The sequence below is a fragment of the Panicum hallii genome, chromosome 6, assembly GCF_002211085.1.
Source record: "Panicum hallii strain FIL2 chromosome 6, PHallii_v3.1, whole genome shotgun sequence".
In the NCBI taxonomy this organism is placed as follows: domain Eukaryota; kingdom Viridiplantae; phylum Streptophyta; class Magnoliopsida; order Poales; family Poaceae; genus Panicum; species Panicum hallii.
This window is the reverse complement of record NC_038047.1, coordinates 16,776,282-16,799,904: the sequence shown is the minus strand read 5'-3', so window position 1 is coordinate 16,799,904 and position 23,623 is coordinate 16,776,282. Positions and strand designations below refer to the sequence as shown.

Below are 23,623 nucleotides of genomic sequence, written 5' to 3'. Positions count from 1 at the left end.
CATGACATTTTACACAGACGCAAACATGCATTTCGTGCTGAGGATTCGTGGCGGCCCATCGGTCAGAGTATCATATATGAATGTGAATTGAGAGCAAGAGAGTGTTCGTGAAGGTGGAGGAGGAGCGCGGCGCCCAAATGAAGAGAGCTGAGGGGCCAGCCGCCGAGCCGAGTGACGGCATGTGACAACAACACGCTACAGACTACAGCTACAGCCTGGAGGAACGAAGCCGAAGGAAGCTGACGCGCAGCACAGTAGGCGCGTGTATGAATGGGATCGGGTCACGGGGCCAGGCAGCAGCAGCGCTCATCCAGCGCGCGGCAACCCCACCCCGGCCAGCCACCGTGCCATGCATGCACATCGCTGATAGCAGAATGGCGCTAGCTAGCTCCGCCTACTTGCCGCAACGCTTGTCGCCACCCTCTGCCCGGCCGCCGCTGTCGTCTCGTCTCCGGGCGATCGAGCCACCGTACCAGTTCCACGCCCGAGATCGACGTGTGGTCTGGTGGTGGTGGGGATCCACATCCACCCATGGTATCGGACGACGCGCGTGATGCTATGCTATGCTAGTCGTACTCGTACAGTGGTACGCGTAGCGCTGTTCTGTTCCTTTGAGTACGCGTACGCGGTACGCACGCGCGCGCGGCATGATGGCTTCTACCGAACGAACAGATGCATTTCGATCGGAACCCAAGGAAGGAACAACTAGAGTTAAATGAGTTTCATGTCGCAGGGCACGGTCAAAATATTTTGTTTCTCTACATTTTAGACCTTTCTCTCGAACAAATATTTTGGAACTTTTTTAAAAGAACAACATATTTAACATGGCTAGCTCTGGTAGCACCCCGTGCCAAACTGACTGAATATCAAGCCACGGGCTAAGGCGTCGTGGCCAAACTTGTAGATTATTACCACGTGGCAAATGATTCAGCAACGTATGCAGCCAGATATCAGGTCCCTGTGAAAAATTGTCAACTTTCAAAAGTATTTCCCCATGAATCTAATCGTGAAGAATGCTCTTATTTTTCTTTTCTTTTCTTTAAGAAAAGAAGAGACCAAAATGTACTAGTTTATAGGTATACCAAGCCATGGTAATAACTAATATGACAGACGATATAAAAGCATAAAGTGTGCATGCAGGAGGCGATCTGATCTAGGTGGTGTCCGGCCATACATGCTGGCCATGAATGGTCTCCCATAGAGAATGCCAAGGCAACCAGATGACTCTGCCACGCACCAAACAGTACTCGTACTCCTACCTCCACTGCACATCGCACGCCTCCGATGCCCCTGCGCCTGCCGGCCCCGCGCTGTCAGCCATGCCTTGCGCTGTCCCCCGTCTTTGGGACAAATTACTAGCGGGCCCCGCCGGGTAGGGTCCGGAACTCCGGATCCTGCAAAACCAGCTCCTGTCGAGTAGTAGTATATAGTACCTGGGTAGTACTGGTATACTACACCTGTTCCTGATTTCCCATCATATCAAAAGTACCTTCTCCGGCCTCTGCTAAACATGGGTAGAAGAACACTGTTTCATTCCGGTGAGAAATTCAGAATACCTGGACCGTTGGACGTATGAATCTTTGAATGGCTTAAAATTTACCTGTATGTTTTAAATGTCGTTAACCTTACCGCCGGGCCGATTTCATGGACCCATACATGTGGCAGCAGCAGCACAGTACACGATTTCCGGTTACTGCTTTCTTTGGGACTGCTTGTTTATACCACTGCCTTTTGCCTCCTACAGGGGCCCCCGGGGCCCACGAGGTGGTAGGACCAACCGTACACCAAGCTAGCCATGAGTGGAAAACTACCTTTCCAGGCAGCGAGCGACCGGCAGCAGCATCCCGTCAAATCCAGTCCCAGGGAATGTGGTAGGTAGATCCGCCATGCATCTATCCATCAAAGAGTGCTCAATGGATCCCATCATCTGTCAAAGAAGGTTAATCCAACCTTCCTCCTCGTAGGTTAACAGCAGCGTGTCATCCAACCGCCCAAAATGTCGGTACCACATGGGAGAAAATCCAACGGAGACATCAGTAGCATACTAGTAGGCTAGTAGCCCGAGTGGTGTCAACCATGTGGGAACAAATTAAATGGCTGGATCGATCTGAGGAGGTGGTCAGGGCAGGTCATCGGAGGGAGGGAGCAGAGATCTCGTGGACCGAAGCATAGGTGGGGGTGGGGGGCTCCATGCCCTGGCCTCCGGGCGGGGAGGCTCCAGCTCCGTCACGGCGCTGCTGCCGGGATGGCCGGATGGTTCACGGGACGTCGTTGTCGGCCACGCCCTTTATTTTATTCCCTTGTCTCCAGCCGCCTCTCCTCTACTCGGGCCTCGTGATCGCTGCCCAGCCACCGGCCGCGCGAGCACCATGGGTCGTCGGCCGGTCAACCAGCCGCGGCGGTCGCGTGTACACATTGCGGGTGGAGTACGGAGAGAGCAACGCGTCGACGATGAAAAAGTTTATTTATCTGGGCTGCTGTGCTGGTCGTTTTGCAGTACGACTTTGAATCGGACTAGTTTGGATACGCGGCGGCTGTGATTTGTGAATGAAGTGTGTGACACGCGGAATGTCGGTTTTGGCTAGGGATAGACGTGAGAGGATGGCTGAGATTTGCTCGAGGTAGACGAACAAGCTTTTAACTATAAGGTAGCCGGAAGAATAGGAGATTTTTCTTAAAAAATATATTTGAAGATATACTACTTGGTCATCAATTTCTCTTAACAGCTGCTTGGATGGTTTGCAATCCGGAATTGGAAATCAACACTAATACCAACCGGTATTTACCATAACCACGCTCCCTCTCATCTTCAATAATGAGGTCTGCCCTTGCCCCCTCGAAAAAAAGAAGCTCCTACCTCCCTCTCCGCTCTCCCGACACGGCGTTGATGTCTCCTTTTCTTCTTTCTCACCGCCGCTCCCTTCCTTCTCTTCCTTAGCTCTGGCGGCCCTTCCTCTTCTTCTTCAGCACTCCATACTCCAATGGCACCTTTTCCAGCTCGTGGCTTTGGCCATGGCCATGTTCTTCACCGCTGCCGCGGCCAAGGCCCCAAGCTCCGCCCTGACTCTCGCCCCATGACGTCTCCCGTACCGACAACCCCTCCATCAACCTCGGAGCCAATGTCTACGCCTACCCAGCCATGCCTCCTCCTACCCCGACGTGATACTTGCTACGGACCGTGCGCATCAGTGGTAGGGAGAGGTCGTTATACTTGCAATTGGATTAGTGCTATAGCTGTTATGCCGAACGGATCCCATGTTTGTATTCATCCAAACAAGAATCGAATTTGCCTGCTTTTTAGGATTCCTAAATGCTAATTGCCATCCATACATCTGAAATTTGAATCATGGGCTATTTCAGTAGCATAGCTGATTTGGCATTGAACTTAATTCAATGATATACCTTCCAATAATGATACCCAAACTGAGTCTTATAAGACTCAAATACCCAAACTGAGTCTTATAAGACTCAACAGAACATAAATATATTTGTATACACACCTTAACTAGGGATATGAAGCGGCGACGGCACCATAACAGCTAATCAATCGTGATAGGAGCCTCTAACCTAGTGGATAGACCACATGAGTAGCGTATGATAGGTTTAGCTCGACTTCTCGTGGAAGCAAATTAAAATAGATCTATATTAAATACTTATATAAAAAATAGATAGGAGCCTCCCTACTGATTTTGGTAAAGAAAAAATCTTGATAGAAGATGTATCGATCCGATGCATAATTATACTCTTGAGGCCAATCAACAAATTATACAACGAGGACAACATACATGAGTGTACGTTTCCACCATTAGCAGCCCTTGAGCAGCACCGAAAGATTACAGATTCAGGACTTGCATTATTTCGTTGTCTACTGCAATTTGCTAGACCTCTTGTAATTCGCCCTGAGGTAAACTTTAGTTGGCTAATGATAGACACGAGCAAATCAGCCCTGACTATAGTTTCATTTATTTTTTCAACAGAAAAAAGAGAAGGTGGCTCGATCCTGGTCCGGCCCAGCCCACAAATTGATCAACCGGTGCAAAATTCAATGGATCTCCTCTTCGATCGTCGTCGACCAATGCCGTTTTCAGGATATTGTTTGAATTAGGCGCTCCCGTTTCCTATTGTCAGACGGCTAGACGACGTACAGACACGAAGCATGACGTCGCGGCTCTAGACAAGTTGAATACACGCGACCCCCCATCAGTTCCTCGCAGCGCAGACGACACCACGCCGCGGCCGCCGCCCCGCGCGCCCACGCCTCCACCTCCGCGCCGCCATGCCTTCCCGCCTCCTCCTCCAGCAGCCGCTCCCGCCGCCCGCGCCGCCGCCGCCTCCCGTGCCCGCCGGGAACCACCACCGCCTCCGCCGCGCCCTCCTCGCCGGCATCGCCGCCTCCGCGGCGGTCGCGGCGGCGCTGCTGCTCCTGCTCGCCCTCGTCCTCCTCCACCGGCGCCGGCGCCGGCGGCATCCCACGCTCCCCTTCTCCCCGCCGCCGGACCCGGCGCGCCCGCTCCGCCGCTACTCCCGCCGCGCGCTCCGCCGCGCCACGGGCGGGTTCCACCCGTCCCGCCTCCTCGGCCGCGGCGCCGCCTCGCCCGTCTACCTCGCCACCTTCCCGGACGCCTCGCTCGCCGCCGTTAAGACGTGCGCGTCGCCGCACGAGCTCCACCTCCTCGCATCGCTCCCGGACTCCCCGCGCCTCGTCTCGCTACTTGGGTACTGCCCCAGCTCGGGCTCGGGCTCCGGCTCCGGCGCCTGCGGCGGCGCCGCCGCGGCCGAGCGCCCGCTCCTCCTCGTCTTCGAATACATGCCTCAGGGTTCCCTCCAGGGCGCGCTCTTCGGAGGCGGCGGTGACGCCGCCGCCACCCGCGACGCGCAGTTCCTGGACTGGCCCAAGCGGCTCGCCGTCATCCGCGACGTGGCGCGCGCGCTCGCGTTCCTCCACGCCGAGTGCCGGCCGCCCGTCGTGCACGGCGACCTCAAGCCCAGCAACGTCCTCCTCGACGCCGACTTCTGCGCCAAGCTCGCCGACTTCGGCCTCGCGCGCTTCAAGACCCCCGACGCCGTCGCCGCGCCCGGCGCGGCTGGGGACGACTTCATGAGCCAGGAGCTCGGCGAGGCCGGCGACCACCTCTCCACCACCTCCGCTGCCGGCGGCGCCAAGACGGATACCAAGGACGAGTCTGGCCCGGCTAGCGCCTGGGGGAAGGAGTGGTGGTGGAAGCAGGACGGCAGCGGCGAGCTTGACTCGAGGGATTACGTCGCCGAGTGGATTGGCAGCCAAATCTGCCCGGAGCGGAACCCGGATTGGGCCGATGAGAACGACGCCAACGATCACAAGAATTCGCCCTCCAGGACGGACGAACACGCCGTGTCAGCCTCGCCGGAGGAAAAGAAGAACGCCGATTGCAACGGCAATGTCGACGGCTCTAAGAAGGAGGCGACAAAGATGAGGGAGTGGTGGAAAGAGGAGTTCTTTGAGGAGATGAGCAAGAAGGGGCCCAGCTTCGACAAGCGCCGCGGCGGCAGCAAGCCGTGGCTCCGCTCGATCAGCATGAACACCGGCAACGGCGACAGCAATGTCGAGCCGAGCGCTCTGGACCTCAGCTTCCGAAGAAGCCGGAAGCGGAGCCGGCGGCGCGGCCGGTCAGTGGGCAGCGACATCCACAGCGGGTGCGGCGGGGACTTTCTCAGCCGGGAGCTGAGCAGCACGACGAGCATGCGCGGCACGGTGTGCTACGTCGCGCCGGAGTGGGGCGGCGGGCCGTGCGAGCACGGCAGCGAGTTGCTCGAGAAGGCTGACGTGTACAGCTTCGGCGTGCTCGTGCTGGTGATCCTGTCCGGCAGGCGGCCGCTGCACATCCTGTCGTCGCCGATGAAGCTGGAGAAAGCCAACCTGGTGAGCTGGTGCCGCCAGCTGGCGCGCGCCGGGAACGTGCTCGAGCTCATGGACGAGAGGCTGGACGGCCGCTACGACAGGGACCAGGCCACGCAATGCGTGCAGCTCGCGCTGCTCTGCCTGCAGCGGCAGCCAGAGCTCCGGCCGGACAGCACTGACATTGTCAAGATCCTGGACGGCGAGATGGAGCTGCCGCCCGCGCCGGTGGAGTTCTCGCCGTCGCCCCGCGTGCGGCCGTTCCCGCGGTCGTCGCGCAGGGCAGCACAACCCGATGCTGCCGAGTGATGGTACCTCTGCTCCTTGCGAATTTGCCGTTTGGAGATCATTGAGCATTGACAAAATTCATGGTGTTGCGTTGATTGTTTTTGTATATAGGAGCCATTCATCTTCCCCTAAACTAACACTGAAATCATTCTATGCCAGTTTCAAAATTCGATCCTGCATCTTGCAGAAATCAACATAATCCTCTAGGACCCAATTGTTCATATCTTTGCCAAAGACTTGGAAACTTGCAGTGTCATGTTGATGACTTACTCCTGATTTTATAACAATGAGTTCTTGTCGTCTTCTTTTACACAATTGACATAGCTTGCGACAATTGGCAACAATATTTAAGGATTGCATTGATCTAGCAACTTTTTTTTCTTTTCAATGATGAGTGTTCTTTCATTTTAGAAGAACGATAAAAATACAGATGAATCCTTATAGAAACCAAAGGGCCGATGAAGGAACAATCATATATCTGAAGTGTACAAGAAGATAACCATGGCGGTGAGCAATGAGTCAATCATGTATTTGAAGTGTGTGCTGTGCAGCCAATAAGACAGAGCATCAGGTTGCTTTCAGCCCTGTTTGCTGATACCAGAGAAGCAGAAGCACATTGCGTAGCACTTCCGTAATATGTTAGTACACCACAAAATTGGTCAAATATGATGCGTCTCTATCAATCTTTGGCAGAATATGATGTCCAGCAACAAGGTCAACTGTACATAATTGGGGACAAAATAGAGTTGGATCGGTTCGATCTTGCAGAAGATTGAACACCAAAATTTGTGTTTGAGCACAACTCAACGAGTTTTCAACTGCCATGATCATTTCTGAACAACCACACAGGAGGTTTTGCATCCCTGACTCTGAAATTACTTTTGATCATCTTTTTCCATGCTATTGAATCTACCCCTTTACTGCATCAAATGGATGTTTCTTTACAGCCTGACTCATCAAGAATCAGGGTGAGTTCACACAAGGATTTTCAAAAAGTATCAAAAGGACGAGGTCGTTAAAGAAGTTTCCCGCACGCCTATAGTGCCCCACTACCATGGGTTGCTAGTTGCTCCCCTGTGGAGTCAAACATTTTCACCAACCACGGCTGCATGGTTGGTTGGTGTTACCCATTTTTCATCAGGCCAGGAGTATCCACCACCGCACATGCGAATACTATTCCACATGAAGTTAGTTGAACGAATCTCCTGCTCGGTACCAAATCTGATACTCTGGACTCCTAAAAACCTGAACCTAGCAAAGAACCTTCCACATGGTATTTCAAGGAAACTAAAACCATTAACCTTTACTCTTTTCCATTTCTTCATACATCTTTTATCTGAAAGTTTGTTGCGTAATACATCCATATTCCTTTCGGACCCATCAAACTGCGTCGCTATGAAGAAAATTTGTTCATACGCATATAGCCGCGCTCCGCCTTTTGGGCTTCATAGATCATACTTAACACTCCATAGCTTCCACAAAGGCTATACATTAGTGGGGTGGTCCAAAACTCCAAAGTGCAACTGACTAACTGAGCCCTCCCAGGCCACCAGGATGGCCCTCAATTAGCATTTAGCAGCATGAACAATACTTTAGTTTACTTTTGGAAATGTTGCTGCTGATAGGTGTGGTCACTTGTGGGTTTTGCACTCAAAGTGCTGTGCTGTGGCACACTGCCCTACCCATGATATGGTTTTTCTCTGTCCCACATGGTTTTCCAGCTCCCAGTGTTGTCCCTCTCCATTAGTTTATGGTTAGGGTTTTGTTTGATTTGGGTTCAGGGGGCGTGACATGTCTCTGCAATGGACAATTTGTGTGGATCATGTATCTGCTGATGATCTCTCAGTCTGGTGAGGCAGCAGTCGTTTGTTGGTTGTCAATTTGTCTTAGTGCGTGGTTGCTTTGCGTGAGATACTTGTCAGTTCTAGATGTTGATATCTTTATCTTTGTGAATTTGACCATCCTGATTTTCACGACGAGTGAAAGACCCCATGAAGTGCTGGAATTTACGGTCTTGGCCCACTTAATTCATTGACAATAAAAAGAATTAAAAGCCCACTAACAAATGCTAGTTTTGTGTTTAATCCTGTACAGTGTTTGAGGAGGATCTCAACCGACTTAAATGGTGGACTATGAGTACACCGCTTTTGAATCCGGTAAAAGGGAATTGGCGAGCCACACGCGCTCGCTTGCCGCGCCGGGCAAGGGTGCGGCGCGGCTCGGCTCGGCTCGGCCGGCCGTTGCGATGTGTTGACATAAAACCTTAGCAGTTACTAGTGATTCATGGCACCAGCAATTGGCTCTCATCAAAAGTATTAGAGCGTCCGGATTTATTGAACCCGAGGCACCTCTGCGCCTATATAATCCAGTCCCTCCTCTCATTCCATACACACCTGAACACCTTAAGATACTCCTGCTCAAGGAGATCTCTATTTTCATGCGATTGCTCGCTCCTGACGACTACTTCCTGGTGGCCATCGTCCTCCTGCTGCTACGTCTACATCCCGGTAGCTGAACGACTACTTCGTCTACTTTCTGGTGGTCGTAGCTGTGTTCCCCAAGTGAACATCAAGATGGCCCCGACTACTTCCCGACGGCCATCTACACTGCAATGAATTAGTTCGGCTACATCGAACAGTCCTGACCGACACAATGTCCAATCATGGTAACGACGCACTTGGTGCCTTCGGCACTAGTCCCGCTATGGGTATATTCTAAACCAACTCTGATTATTTTCTTGTTCGTGTTATTTAGTAGTTTTAACATAAACACGTGCGCATGCTATGTTTCACTCACCAGCCATGGAAATTTTGCTGAATTATTTTCATAATTTTGGAATTAAAATGTGCTCGAAATTGCCTAAGTTTCTAAAATGAAGCACCAATAGAATCTCACTTTCTTCAAAACAACAACAACAAGAAGAAGCAAAATAAGTTCATAAACATGGTGTGGTTTTCGTATGCATAGAGTATTTTGATTTCTTCGGCTCGAATTTGAGTCATAATTTTTTACTGATAGAAAACCCATTCTTCTTGTTCAGTCTCATCCTTTCAGCAGAAAGACAGGAAGGAGTGCCGTGTACTGGTCAATGCTTCTAGGACAGTGTGACTTGACGATAGGGCGGTCAAATTTTGTTAAAAGACAGGGTCCTAGAGCACATGTTCAGTCTAGGAGCATGATGGACCTGGTTGACCTTTAAGGCTGTGAAATGCACAATTTTACAGTGAATTTTGTTTCGTAGCCATGAAAAGAAGGGAAAGCGTTTCATGGTCCCTCATCTACCGAGCCAGACGATGTCTCAACTTTGAAACCGTGTGTTTCCATTTTATCAAAGGGAGAGCTTTTGCTGCAATTAGCTATCCAAAAAATTAGGGTACACTTTCTACTGATGTAAAGCTCTGTTTGTTATCTCTTGATCTTTTGTATAAATATACACATTCTTTTTTATCCTACAGTAGTAGCATTAACATATAAAGATGAGACTACTTCGAGAGCTAGCTAATTTTGCATTTAAAAAATGACACCAGATGAAAGGGAACTCAAACATCAACTGTATACCTGTGTCTCTCACCAACTGAACTACATAACGTCCCTGAAATAAAATTAATCTAACTATATATATATGAGCCATCCTAGTGCCTTGCTTCTTGAGAATGATATCCTTTGTCCTTATCCATGCCAGTGATTTGACTTGTGTTTCTTTAAAGAAAAACACAGTAGCCGCAACCAGACTACTCCTACGTGCCATTTTTAATCCCTTCTTTCTTTTCCGGTTGATACATATTGCCATATCGCCTCGAGACTTGATGCCTGTCAGAGAATAATTGTCGATATGCCTGGATCCGGTTCAGGACAGCATGGGTGAATGCAGTGTTTAATCATTGCCTAATTGTCATGTATTTCAGGTAAGATATATATGAGGCATGTGATGCCCCTTAGCCAGCTCATGCGTGGTGGTTGGTCATCCATGATAACGGGGTTTTGGAGTGCTTGACCCTTTGCAGTTACAACCTATGTACGGGCATTTTTCACGCACAGTTTGAAAATATTTACAGGAACCAAGACTCTGTTATTTATGTATTTGTATTCCGTACCTACTGTAAGAGAGTCTGTGTTGTAATTTAAATACAAGTACTCTCTTATGCTTGTATTATTGTGCGGGACTTTCAGTGATTATTTCGATTAGTTGACCGAGTTGATAGTGGACTGTTGAGTTAAACTGTTAAGTGACCATGTGTCTAGTGTGTTCAAATCACAACTATTATCCTTCATTTGAGTTCAGTTTGGTGGTTATGCTACAACTACATTGACTTCAAACAAAGAGTAACACTATGTGTTTTCTCTCCTGACTTAGCATGCCAATTTTTTTTACAAGTTTACTTACTCCGTTTTAAATAAATGATGTTTAGGAAAAATTTATTATCTAATTAGCTTATTATAAAATATCATATATGAGGTGCTCATAGGGTTAGATTTGCTTACATATATTCGTAGATGTTAGTTTGCGTTATGTATGTAGTGTGTTTCTAAAAGAAAAGACATCTCATATCGAGCTTCATTGGATGAAACAACACTTGAGTGGATAGTTAGAGAGTAGGAAATTTGGAACGGTCGCCTAGCCTAGATGGTGACCACGTGTAAACGGTGCTTCTCAACAAGGCCAACCTCTTCATAGCGCATTGTTGCATGACTCGAAATTCAAAAAATTGGAGCACAATTTTACATGGAAAATTACAATTTTTTCAAGCCACTAGTACTTTTCCCAATATCGGAGTGCCACTAAAATGTTTATATTCCTCCTTTTAAAGCTTCAAACTGAATGTAGTGATGAGTAAACAATGGAGCGCCTAGGAGACATTAGGAGAACACTAGACAACATCGATTGAATAATGCATACTCCCTCCATTCCATAATATAAAGGGGTGATTGTAGGGGTGCAAATTGGTGACCCCTTAGATGCACCTCCAACTCTCTTTAGTTCAAAATTTTATGCTACTTCTCTAAAATAGGGATTTAATTTGAAAAATTAGCACAAATATTTGAAAAAAAGGGTTGGAGGTGCACCTAAGGGTCACCAATTTACATTCCTAGATGATTGGTTATTAGCTGGATTTTACATTAGTCAGGTCCCAGGATACGACTTGTGCATGATTAGTTGGCTTGAGCAGCGCCAGAGCCTGGCCCTCGTGATGCAAAATGCACGCCCAAGCCTAGCTCTACAGATGCAGCAAAAATTAGCGTTTCTCATGGGCCTGTCTCAAGCAGTGCGAGGCGCGCACACGGCGTGAGAGGAAAAGGCTTGAGCGCATACATGGGACAGGCAACCAACCAATCAGCATTTCACGACAGCTTGGCTAAACAAAGTCAGGCAACCAATCCGCATGGTTCCGCATGTGTTGAACCAGGTTCGCGGATACGAGCCAAGCTCGATTCCTACGAGAACCAATCTAAGGTGCACACATAATTCAAGTTTCAAACTTCACATTTTTTATCTACAATTAATCTTGTATAATGAACGTTGTCTTATAAAAATAAAATCATTATATTTGTGTTCAAAAGTAATTTTATATGGCTATAATTTTATTGTTATAAGCATTATATTATGAAGGATATTAAGAGTCAAATGTTAGTATTGGAGACCGTGCCAAATTTGGTCACGCCTTATATTCTAGGATAGAGTATGTTTGTTGCATTGTTTAGACTTCAAATTCAATGTTCATGATTTATACATTCTAGCGCGTATTCTTAGTGCAATGTTTAAATTATGATACCCATAATTTATACATAAACAAGTGCTCTCTACGGTCAGATTATGGGCTGGAAGCTCGTTAACTGGCTCCTGGTGCGTGATTTCAGCCATGACAGACCAGGTGCGCCAAGGAGCAGCCCAACAAACCCATGGCCAGCAAATAGTAGCGGTGCAGCCGAACAACACCTCGACCCCGTCCATTCTCCAATCCAAAATCCAACTCCTTTAAGACCCTGCTCTGGGGCCAACCCGCGACTCAGGACCGAATTCTTTCTGGGAGTGACTATAGATAGATCACTCCAGTAATATAGCCCAAAAGAAACTGATGGACATAACAAAAAATCGATTGAGGACTGGGAAGAAAAACATTTGAGTGTTAGTTGGAATCCCGATTCCCTTTAGTCAAACTGTTAGGAATAGAGTGAGTTCTGAAGTACGACAACCATCCATTTGAACAAATGAGAACAAAGGAATTATGATGTACAGCTAAAATAAAAAATTGTAATCTATGTACACTGCACCTATTCAATGCCAAAAAATACCACTAGCTATTCAAACATTTTAACTGTGATGTATCTTTTGGAAGTCAACAAGTACTTAGATTCTGACATGAACAAGAAATAGATTACTCAGCATCCGTATACAGGTCGCTCTGCAAGGAGCGTTTGATAAGCATATACCCTCGTAGTCCAAAGGCACAGCCCAAAATAGAAAACAAAATAGAGAAGACAAAAAGATCACTACGCTAGCTATAATACCTGAATTATATGATAACGAATCACCACTTCATCATAACTACCAGCTTTGAGAACTGAAAACCAAAGGCCACTCAGCTAATTTCAGGGGTTCTGTAGAATTTCTTATCCGCAGAACCCGTCTTCCTTTGTGGCAACAAAGAATTAGGAAAGAGATCACTTCACCTTACTCAATCTTGACGGAAGAGTAAATCAGCCTTGTGAACAGGAAGCAAGCATAGAACCCGATCGTGCCAGTCAAGGCAAAGAAGGCATACGAGGCAATGAGCATGTAGCCAAAGTACAGAACGGCAGAGACAAACTTGGTGATCTCTAGCTTTGTGAAGAAATAGAAGGTTGCATACAAGAACAGGTAGAGAGCAGAGGAACCCGATGTCAAGTATGACCTCCACCACCACAGGTAATCCTCACTGCAGAGCTGGAAATAGCAGAGCACAATTGAGATCTCAGCACATGTGACAATAAGGATCAGGAAGACAAGGAAGAGGAACCCAAAGATATAGTAGAACTGTTGCAGCCAGATGGACGTAAGGATGAAGAAGAGCTCAATGAACACAGCTCCAAAGGGAAGGATCCCTCCGATCAGAATTGAAAAGATTGAGTTCATGTACCAGGCCTGCTCAGGGATCTGCCTTGGTATCTTGTTTGTCTTCACAGGATCTTCAATGGTAGGTTTCTTGAAGCCAAGGAAGCTTCCAACAAAAACCAATGGCACTGAGATACCGAACCAAAGGAGGACAAGAGCAAACATGGTAGTGAATGGTACAGCACCTGAGGACTTCTGCCCCCAGATAAGAGCATTCAAGAAGAAGAAAATAGCAAACACGCTGCCAGGGAAAGTGAAGGCAGTCCTCAAGGCAATGTTCTTCCATTCTGAGCCCTTGAACAACTTGTAGAGACGTGAAGAAGAGTAGCCAGCAAGCAGCCCCATGAATACCCACAGCAGGAGCATAGCTGTCATTAGTCCACCCCTATTTGATGGAGAAAGGAAGCCAAGAACCGCAAATACCATGGTGAGAAGCAGCATGCCAAAGAACTGGACACCGGTGCCAACATACACACAGAGCAAGTCAGAGTTTGATGGAGGCCTGAAAACATCACCATGGACAAGCTTCCATCCAGTCTCTTCTTGGGCCTCTTCCTGAGTCTCAAGCTGGTTATATTTGGAGATATCCCGGTAAAGGGTACGGAGCATGATCATTGCAACCATTCCAGAAAGGAAGAGAACGATCATGAGAGAATTCACAATGGAGAACCAGTGGATCTGATCATCTGTCATTAGCAAATAGCTGTCCCACCGAGATGCCCACTTGATATTGCTCTCCTGAAAATTGACAGAGTAGTTCAGAAATGAGAAAACACATGGTATTCATGTTTCACTTATTGCTTACTAGGTAGTACTACAGCTACTATGATCACTTGTTCCGAGTACAAGAAAAATCTCGCGTATATTCAATTCTGACCTTGAAATCCACATCGTAAGTAAATATGATGTCCTTGCCAACTTCAACCTCCTGAGGAGATTCGGATGATGTAATTACACGTTGAGCATGAGGATCACATGTTGTCAGGTGGGTCTTCTTATCATTCCACTGCCCTTCATATTCATGCTTAACACTGCAGAACACATCATTTTTGTGATTAAATGGAACAACTGCGAGGATGTGAACATTCAAATACTTCAGAACATAACTGTTTAAAACATCAACAACTGAAATATACCTGTATGGTTTCACTTCAAAGGCCACAATCCTGGAAACATCCCTTTGTTCGTCCCTGTGATATTTCACTATAAAGGACAAATGGTTGTGGATGAAGTACTTTTCATCCTTGCCCTGCCAAATAAATAAAATGTTCAAGTTCATGTTGTAAACTTCACGTTTATATGACATTTTATCAATGCGGTATAGCTACTTACCCCCAAGTATTTTCCTTTAGCTCCAACATGGAATCCAAGTTGATAGAAATAAGCATCTTCTTGATCCATTCTTTGAATAGGAACAACTAGAGGTAGGTTGTCAAGAATCCTGTTGATTTAGAGAATATTCATGTTTACAACAACTAAGGGACATGAACAATTGGTCAAGAATGAAGAAGCTAAATTATTGACATACATGTTGACGCGGTACTCATCTTCAATCTTTTCCTTGAGAAGCTTTGCTTCTTTCTCCCCGACAGAAATCTTGCAAACGATTTGACACATCTGAGGCTCCCTCATTTCAAACTGGAAAAGATACATGACAAAAAGTTAGCAGTAATCCTAATATGTTAAACAGTGATCCATGAAACCAATGTATAGTGATAGAACAAACCGTATATGGAGAGTTCTCAATGCGGTCACCACGAAGAACTTCACCAAGGTTTTCAGCACTGTCAACTATTGTATCGGGCTTGCAGAACGGGAGAGAATAGTAGGAGTAGGGCAGTTGGGTCTTGATTGAAGTCAGCTTGTTGACTTTCACGAGGAGAGGATCTTTCTGTAAAGATGGATCAGAAGAAATAATTCTGTATAAAAAATCTTACAGGTTAACAGGGAAAAAAGAAGTGCTACTACTGTCACGATCCCAGGGTGAAAAACTAGGATCTCCACAGCTGCAGAGGTTAAATGCTAGAAAAAATAATGGAAACTAAATTCCAGAACAATCATAACAAAAAAATCGTCACCGACAACGACCAACAGTTAATAAACATCTAAAAACCCAATACGTTCCTTTGGTGATGTTGTCACCCCAGCACTGGGCAATCGCGAATGTAAAATTTTGCAGCTCTGCCCGGAGCGCCCCCTGAGGCGAGTCGCGACTCATCGCGCGCCTGGATCGCCCTCCGCCGTATGCTCCGGACCCAGACGCGAGCAGACTCACGCATGATGCCGACAGCGACCAGGGATTTGATCCGACGATTCTACCAGCCACACAACTTTCTTTCCTCACGCCAAGCACCAGAGAAGCATGCAAGCCTTCAGCATTAAATCCTGTCCTTTTCCTTTGCCACCGAGCTCCGAGCAGCACAGCACAGCAAGCACGCCTGCAACGACCGGGGGGGGGGGGGGAGCCGTACCTTCTCGAAGTCGTTGGGCGCGACGCCGGGTAGGTAGAACCCCGCGGCGGGCGGCGCGAGCGCGGCGAGGCAGAGTGCGGCGAGGGCGAGGGCGACGGCCCACGCCGGGGGCGCCATGGCGGCCGGGCGGAATGGCGCGGCGGGGCGGCGCGCTCGCGGCTTTCCCCCCCGGGCGCGGTTGGGGAGGGAGCAACAGGCAGGCGGCGGGCGCGGCGGCGACGAAGATGGCGCTTTTCCGCTGCGGCGCGCGACGAGGTGCGGGGGTGAGTGGTGATGGCTCATGGTTTAATGGAGGTGGGCGCGGTGCCACCCCCACGCGGGCCCGGAGGCGCGCGGCCTGCCTAAAAGTAAAAGCCACCATCTGACACATCACCGACATGTGGGCCCGTTAGTTAGTCCCGCCTTCTGACCCCACTGCTCAGTGGCTAGTCCGGTGTTTCTACGTTGCGGTAACGGATAAACTTGATATCTCGGCTTACCGCCAGGTGCGCTCTCGCTGGTCCCATCTGTCAGCGAGCAGCACGAGATTCAGCGCCTACCGAATCTTGGAGGAGAGACTTACACGCTGACACGCGGGCCACAATGTCAGGTAGCACGTCGGCCCCACAGCTCAGTGACTGTGCTTGCGCGGCCGCCGGTTGGTACTTGGTACGGAGTAGCAGCCAGCAGCGGCGAGAGAGAGAGGGACTGGAACGTCTCACCTACGTGACACACGAGCTTTGCTTGCGTTCGTGCCAAACGATTCGGGTAGGTGGGGCCCGCGCTTGCCCCCGAAGCGGTCAAGGCGGGCCCGCACGTCAGCGGGTGCGTTAGTGCGCGCCACGGAAGAAAAGGTGAGTTTGGTGCGCGCGCGTTGTTGCGGTGGTGGGGGAGCGCGCACGGGCACGACCGGACCGGAAGCCGGCCGGCGCGAGCCACTGCCACGACCCAGCACCAGCAACTGAGAAGCGGGCCCGGAGATCCGGGGTCCACCTGCCGGTGAGGCTGGGTGGAAGTTTCTCTTTAGCGCGCGGTGAGCATGGATCCGGTCTCTGTCGGTGGCGATCGGCGACGACCCACTCCGATGGGCGCGGGGACCACGGGAACGGGATATTATGGTCTCGATGACAGGTGGGACCAGGGTCTTCCAGTGAGGTGAGTGGGGATTTGCGGCCTGTCCGTCAGAGACGGCTTCCGAATGCAAATGCTGCAGTTCAACCATTTCCCGATGCATTGACTTTGATTGTGTGATTCCAAATAATGAGTCCGGTTGTACGTCTTGGAGTACTGGCTAGCTAGATTAAGGTTGAAGGTTTCAGGAATTTACGGGATGTTTGGTTTGGAGAATTTATTATAATCTTCACCACCTAATAAATATATTTTTATTCAAATACGAAGGCTTACGTTATGCCCATAAATCCCTCTAAGGGATGGTTATGAGACTTATTTTCCATAGGCTCCACCAAAACATTCTCACTTTCCTCTCACTATATTGTCTCTCTCATCTACAGGATATTAATGAGAGGTAGAAAGGTGATTAACAACTACTGGAGCTTTAGGCTCATAGGACTTAATTTCTCCAAACCAAATATCCGTTAAGCGAGACCTGCTGCAATAGAAGCTGTGTTGGTTCAATTTGCTTGTTTTCCTCTTAATTTCGTACTAGTTGTTGGGAAGTCAACTGTCCTTCTCAATGCATTATCTTTGGCAAATGTGGATAGAAGAAAAGGGGTATCGACCTTGGGAAAAAAGGACAAAAAACATATACCGGCTTCTTCTTATTACTATTAGCGGAAATGTATATTAGTGCCATGCTAAAAATTTTGTACTCCCTACCTTCCAAAATAAATTAATTTTTTTATCTATTTTGTCACTGCATCCTAAATCGGTACCTATTTCTATAGCACATAATGTTTCCACCTTAATTTTTTGTTTGATCCAACTTCTACTGTCGACACGTGGGTCTTGATCCATCCCGTATTGAATCGGACCAATCCTCTGTTCACGACCCGATCACATAAACCTCTACAAACTAACGCATGGGCAACTCGTAGCCGATACTTATACAGTCCTTGTCCGTAGCAACACATGTGTATATTTACCTAGTAGATCTATATTTGTAAGTCAAAATTATCTTAAGAGAATAAAACTAATTTATATATATGAAATCAAATATGTATCGGCGCTCCTTTGCGTAGGTTCGCTAGAACGGTTTTTTTTTGGTTGTGTTGGGGGTAGCATTTCCCGTACTATTGATGAAAAAAGATATGTTCATGGAGTTGTACTGAACGAAGAAGATAATTCAAGATCCGTGACAAGCAGTTGGATCGTAAATTGATCCTGAACAGATAGATCCCAACAAGCAGAGAGGATAGATCGAGCTTTCTCTAATCCGATCACCGACGGGGAGGGATTGCAGTGGGACAAAGGGCCGAGAGGCTGGATCTGTGTCCGCCGATGTCGCCGAACCCTGCAAGCAGGACACTGCTGCACGTCGTCCCGGTGAAGGCCGGTGGACGTGCTAGCCCATGATTCTGTATCATCACACTTGACGCTGCACATGCATAGATGCGTGATTACAACTGCACCGTACTGTACACACAACACATCGCCGGCCGTGGGCCGTGCGTGCCTCTGCGATCCGTCATATATAAAAATTGGCGCACGTAAAAGCGTCGCGCGCTAGCAATGCAATGCGAGCTGGTCGATCTCGGCATATGCACCGAGCTAGCGACTCGGTCTTCTCAGGAATCATGCAGTCCAGCGCGCTTAGTAAGTTGGTTACTCCATTTGTGAGAAGCAAATAAAAGGCCTATATATCCAGAGAGTTGCAAGAAATAAAACATACTAACAAATACAAGGCCTGGATAATAAAGTAAGGCAAGTGCGCTTGTGTCAGGGACTAACTTATTATCCATATTGTGCATTTTCCTAGTACTATTCATTAGCAAAGGAAAATGGTAAGAGAACAAGTTACAAAGTTAATCGGAAAAGGATCAAACCTAAAATTAGAAGACACATGGAAGCCATTTCTTCTTCAATTGTAGCGCAACAAATTGTGCTTCTTTCTAAACTTCTTCACATGATTACTAGCTAGCTAACGGTCGTGCTTGGGAACCAAATTTAATACAAGTCTTGCGCCAAGTACAAGCCTCCGCTTGATTAGCCTATTGCTTGTGCTAAATATATGATGATCTCAAATTCTGACCTCATGATTCTGTTAGAAAATATGGACCCAGCCCATATCAATCGGAGTCGGAATGATTAAAAGACCCTCGCATTTGCTCTCCTCTCCGTGCTTCACTGGTGAAAATGGACGCGTATCCATCAGCGTCGCCGCCATGCTCTCCTCTCCTCTCCTCCCCTCTCCACGCTTCATGCACCCGCAGGCGCGGCCTGACTGCTCACGCGTGGCGTCAGAGGGTGCTCCGGCCTCCCGCTTCGTGGCTTGGCAGCATAGCTGTTATTTCATATATGAGTTGTCAAGCATCCATTGGTGGCCCGTGGTTCGATTTTTTTTATTATGGAACTTAAGCTGCTAATATCTACTAAACTATATATCCGATTTTCAATTTGTTTTCACCATAATATTCTTATGATTTTATCTATAAAACAAGATCACACATGAATATGTTTCAATAAAGAAGAAATATGATGACATGTGGGTTCTACATGACATTCTCATGGTTGTGGTAATATTTGGCATGGCTTTCATCCAAACACCATTTTTCATGATACTGACCATATTTTGTTATAGCTACAAACCAAACAACATAATTTTTTACCATGTTTTGCCATTGCCTAGATTTGGCTATAGCCAAATTTTGGCTGGGATGTAGGGCAGCAAACCAAACGAGCCCTCACTCTCTCTCCTACTTCCTCTCTCATGCCGCTGGGAGGCACTACAGGTCTACATCCAAATTAAATATACCTACAAGGTGTCATTTTTGTGGTAGATGATAACAAAGAGCATGTTGTTGAGGGTAAAGATGAGATCCATCGGATGCTGAAAGAGATATTCTTAAAAGTACATTACTATTACTAACACTAGCCTTATTACTACTTTCAAATATAATTTTTGTAGCAGTTATATAATATTTTAGCAATTATTGATGATATATGGTTTGGTATTCTTCAATAGGTATGAACTTGTTTATTAGATTTTAGACTTTTGGCCTCCAGTAGTACACAATATATCACTAAGATTTATAGTAAATCTTTATATAGTTTTTAGACGTGTGATTGATTGGTGTTATGATACGGATGAAAACGGACGAAAAATCCCGTTCCGCTCATATTTGTACATTATCACACCACTTTCTGTATTTACAGAAAAAATATAGAAATAGGATGGAAAACGGGTGAGTGTCAATTTTGATGAATTACAAATGTTTATTACTCCCTTAGTTCCAAATTATAGATTATTTTGATATTTCTAGGTGCATAATTTTTGCTAGAAATCTACATATACACTACGTCTAGATACATGGAAAAAACTATACACCTAGAAATACCAAAATAATCTGTAGTTTGAAACGGAGAGAGTAGTAAGTAAATCAACAACAATTGGAGTGTTGGCTGATGCACCATGCTATGAAGTGGAATGTACTTAGGTTCTTGTATGGAAATGGAATAGATTTTAGGTACATAATTTTATATGCCTCTTTCCAGATTTATAAAGTCGCATAGTTGTATCTCTTTTTGGCCATGTCTTTGTTGAAAATGCACATTCATTTCTATAATTCTATTGTTGTAGTTATGATACAACGTGCAAAGCGCGCCACATGTTCTAGCAAGAGTAAATTACACACCCACCACACAACAACTTGGAAGGTGGGTACATATTAGTCCAACAACTTGTAAACAGCTCAATTTAATTTAATGTAACATCTTTGTGTATCTGTGATCCAAAATTAGGGAGTTAGTTTGTTTTTTGAAATTAAGAAAGAGCCAAAATAGCTTGAAATAAAATTAAAATACATATGGAAGTCCTTTCTTCTTCAATCGTAAAGTAACAAATGGTGCTTCTTTCTAAACTCGTTCACATGATTACTAGTTAGTAAACTATCATGCTTAGGAAGCAAATTCAATACAAGACTTGCTCCAAGTACAAGCCTCCGCTTGGTTAACTTATGGATTGTGCCAAATATATGATGATCTCAAATTATGACATCATGATCCCTAAGGCAACTCGTGCTCCATGTTTATGTTTAGGCACCTTCTTCATATTCAGAAGCCTCAAGTGAGTCCAGCGTCGAGGCGACCAATTAGGGTCGGAGAAGTTTTGGATCAAGCGCGGAGCTAGGACAGACACACAATAGTGGGTGTAATAGGCTGGCTGCACGCCTTTCTTGCTACAGTAGTCTATTAGCGTAGCAAAAACGGCCTAACGCCTAGTGCTGTGGCGCCCCTACTAGCTTCCTCCATCGGTGGTTTGGATGTTTGCGAACTCATCGTGACCCTTGAATTTGACGGAGGACAGGCACAAAGAGACCGGCAATGGGCGTCAGATATGCCAAGCCCACCGAGAAATACCCCTGAGATGATAGAACCTCTAAACCCACCGAGGGATACTTTCGGGATCGTAGGTAGGGTGTCGCCGAGATCAGAAATTTGAAAGTGCAAGAAACACAAGATTTAGACAGGTTCGGACCGCAGTATGCGTAATACCCTACGTTGTGTGTGTTGATGTGTATTGCCTTAGGTGTTGATGTGTTTCGAGGGGGTCCTAGCCGGCTTATATAGTTGGAGGGATAGGGTTACATGGAAATCCTAGCCAGATAGGAGCTCAGGAGTCCTACCCGAGTACTACTCGGATAGTTTCCTTCTGTTCCGACTAGTTGTACTCATGTCCTAATAGTTACAACAGCTATATGGTATGGGACATGCCACGTCCCATATTCTAGAAAGTCTATGCTAAGTGCGCAGTCCCGTGATCCCGGGTCTGACAAGCCCCCGAGTTTTTCGTATTTGAGTGCTGCAGGCTTCCGAGTACTTCTGAAGGCATCTTCGAGTTCTGCCGAACTTCGTCTTAAACGTGTCTTCCTAGTACTTCCTTGGCTGCATCGAGACTGTGAGGTGCTCAAACCCCGAGCAGTTTTCAAGTCTTCTTTTATATGGGGTGCGATGAAACTCGCACTCTACATGGAGTAGCCCCCGAGGCTTAAATTGAATCGAAGAATCAGGCGGAGGGTCAAATTAGTTTTGAATCTTATATCCTTATCTTCCAAAAATTTAAAAAATAAGTCGTCGATGATATGTGTTCCATAGCCCCCGAACCTTGAATCCAAATCCCAAGGTTTGGAAAAAAGATCCAAAGAACCGTGGCATGCGTTGTAGAATAAGTTAAGATTTTAAATTGGTTCAGAAATTTGAAAACCTCTTTTTTCGATATCGCATCCCTGAAAAAATGGTTTAGCAAATAACTTTCCAAAAGAAACCTTAAATTATCGCTCGAAATAAATTTTATCCCAAAGGACCTGTAGGCCGCCACTGGTTATCTAACCGCGCGATAACCTAGGGTTACCTTTAGGCCTTCAATCTTCACATAAGTTGTGTTCCAAGTAGTTTTTGGTGCCCAGCCCCCAAGCATAGGAGCCAAACAAGTCGCCGAAAGCATGTTGAGTGTCTTGTTGCGCCCAGCCCCCAAGTATGGGAGCTAGACGAGCCGCCGTAGGTACACCAAGTGGTCGGCTATGCCAGCCTCCAAGCCTGCGGGTTGGCCAAGTCGCTGCTAAATCTGGAACCAAAAAGGGAGCAGCCTGACTGGCTTTGCAGTGGACGGACCATCGATGAAGCCGACTAGTTAGAGTTGATTGCGACTAATTGTTGATGGTGTGAGGCCCACTCTGACTAGTTTCTAGTCCAAACGAGTACTTGAGGTCGGTAGCGGTGTGGAGGCATGAGTTGAAGTTGGGCTGAGTAGTCGAGATTGTCGTCGCAGCACGAGCCGGAGTCGTGTTGAAATCTGGTCAGTGACTGGTATTTGGAGAGTTTTTGTAATCATGGGAGTAAGTACCCCTTCAGCAGCAGAAGCTGCATGTAGTACTGGTTGGGAACCAGTACTCGAAGTGTTACTGGAGTTATGGGTGTAAGTACCCCTTCATTAACGAAAGCTGCGCGTAATACTAGTTGAGAACTAGTACTCGGAGTGTTACTGGAGTTATGGGTGTAAGTACCCCTTCAATAATGGAAGCTATGTGTAATACTGATCGGGAACCAGTACTCGGTGTGTTACTGGAGTTATAGGTGTCAGTATCCCTTCAGTAACGGAAGCTGCACGTAGTACCGGTCTGGAACAGTACTTGGAGTGTTACTGGGATTATGGGTGTAAGTATCCCTTCAATAATGGATGCTACGCGTAGTACTGGTCGGGAACCAGTACTTGGAGTGTTACTGGAGTTACGGGCGTCAGTACTCCTTCAGTAACGGAAGCTACGCGTAGTACTAGTTTAGAACCAGTACTCAGAGTGTTACTGAGATTATGGGTGTAAGTACTCCTTCAATAACAGAAGCTGTGCATAGTATTGGTTGGGAACCAGTACTCAGAGCATTACTGGAGTTATGGGTGTGAGTACCCCTTCAGTAACGGAAGCGTCACTGGAGTTATGGGTGTGAGTACCCCTTCAGTAACGGAAGCTAAGCGTAGTACTGGTCTGGAACCGGTACTAGGAGTGTTACTGGGATTATGTGTGTAAGTACCCCTTCAGTAACGGAAGCTGCGCGTAGTACTAGTCAGGAACCAGTACTCGGAGCGTTACTGGAGTTATGGGTGTAAGTACCCCTTCAGTAATAGAAGCTACGCGTAGTACTACTAGTCTGGAACCAGTACTCGGGTTGAATAGGTGTATATGCAAAACCTGAAAAAATTCTTCGCAACAATTAAATCTATCGAAACTTCCGACATTGTATAGGATCGGA

General features: G+C 47.1%; 2 protein-coding genes across 3 annotated transcripts; one reads left to right on the top strand and one right to left on the bottom strand.

Moving 5' to 3' along the window:
* Positions 1-4,276: 4,276 nt before the first annotated feature.
* Positions 4,277-6,478, top strand: LOC112896953 (putative receptor-like protein kinase At1g80870). Its single transcript, XM_025965089.1, has one exon. The coding sequence runs from the start codon at positions 4,277-4,279 to the stop codon at positions 6,182-6,184; it is 1,908 nt and encodes a 635-aa protein (XP_025820874.1). The 3' UTR covers positions 6,185-6,478.
* A 6,011-nt stretch (positions 6,479-12,489) lies between these two features.
* LOC112896952 (transmembrane 9 superfamily member 9-like) lies at positions 12,490-15,990 on the bottom strand. Of its 2 annotated transcripts, XM_025965088.1 has the most exons (8): positions 15,725-15,990; positions 14,980-15,144; positions 14,782-14,891; positions 14,586-14,694; positions 14,390-14,502; positions 14,131-14,284; positions 13,279-13,991; positions 12,822-13,085 (listed from the first exon to the last, which is right to left on the bottom strand). In XM_025965088.1, the coding sequence occupies exons 1-8, from the start codon at positions 15,839-15,841 to the stop codon at positions 13,043-13,045; spliced, it is 1,524 nt and encodes a 507-aa protein (XP_025820873.1). In that variant the 5' UTR covers positions 15,842-15,990; the 3' UTR covers positions 12,822-13,042. The 2 variants fall into 2 exon arrangements, with proteins under 2 accessions (XP_025820872.1, XP_025820873.1); XM_025965087.1 differs by having other exon boundaries at positions 12,490-13,991; positions 15,725-15,984.
* Positions 15,991-23,623: the final 7,633 nt, after the last annotated feature.

Coding starts and splice junctions, on each gene's coding strand:
- LOC112896953 (XM_025965089.1), top strand. CDS start 4,277: ATGCCTTCCCGCCTCCTCCTCCAGCAGCCGCTCCCGCCGCCCGCGCCG.
- LOC112896952 (XM_025965087.1), bottom strand. CDS start 15,841: ATGGCGCCCCCGGCGTGGGCCGTCGCCCTCGCCCTCGCCGCACTCTGC. Junction 15,145..15,724: donor CGCCCAACGACTTCGAGAAG/GTACGGCTCCCC, acceptor CCATCTTTACAG/AAAGATCCTCTCCTCGTGAA. Junction 14,695..14,781: donor GATGAGTACCGCGTCAACAT/GTATGTCAATAA, acceptor CTAAATCAACAG/GATTCTTGACAACCTACCTC.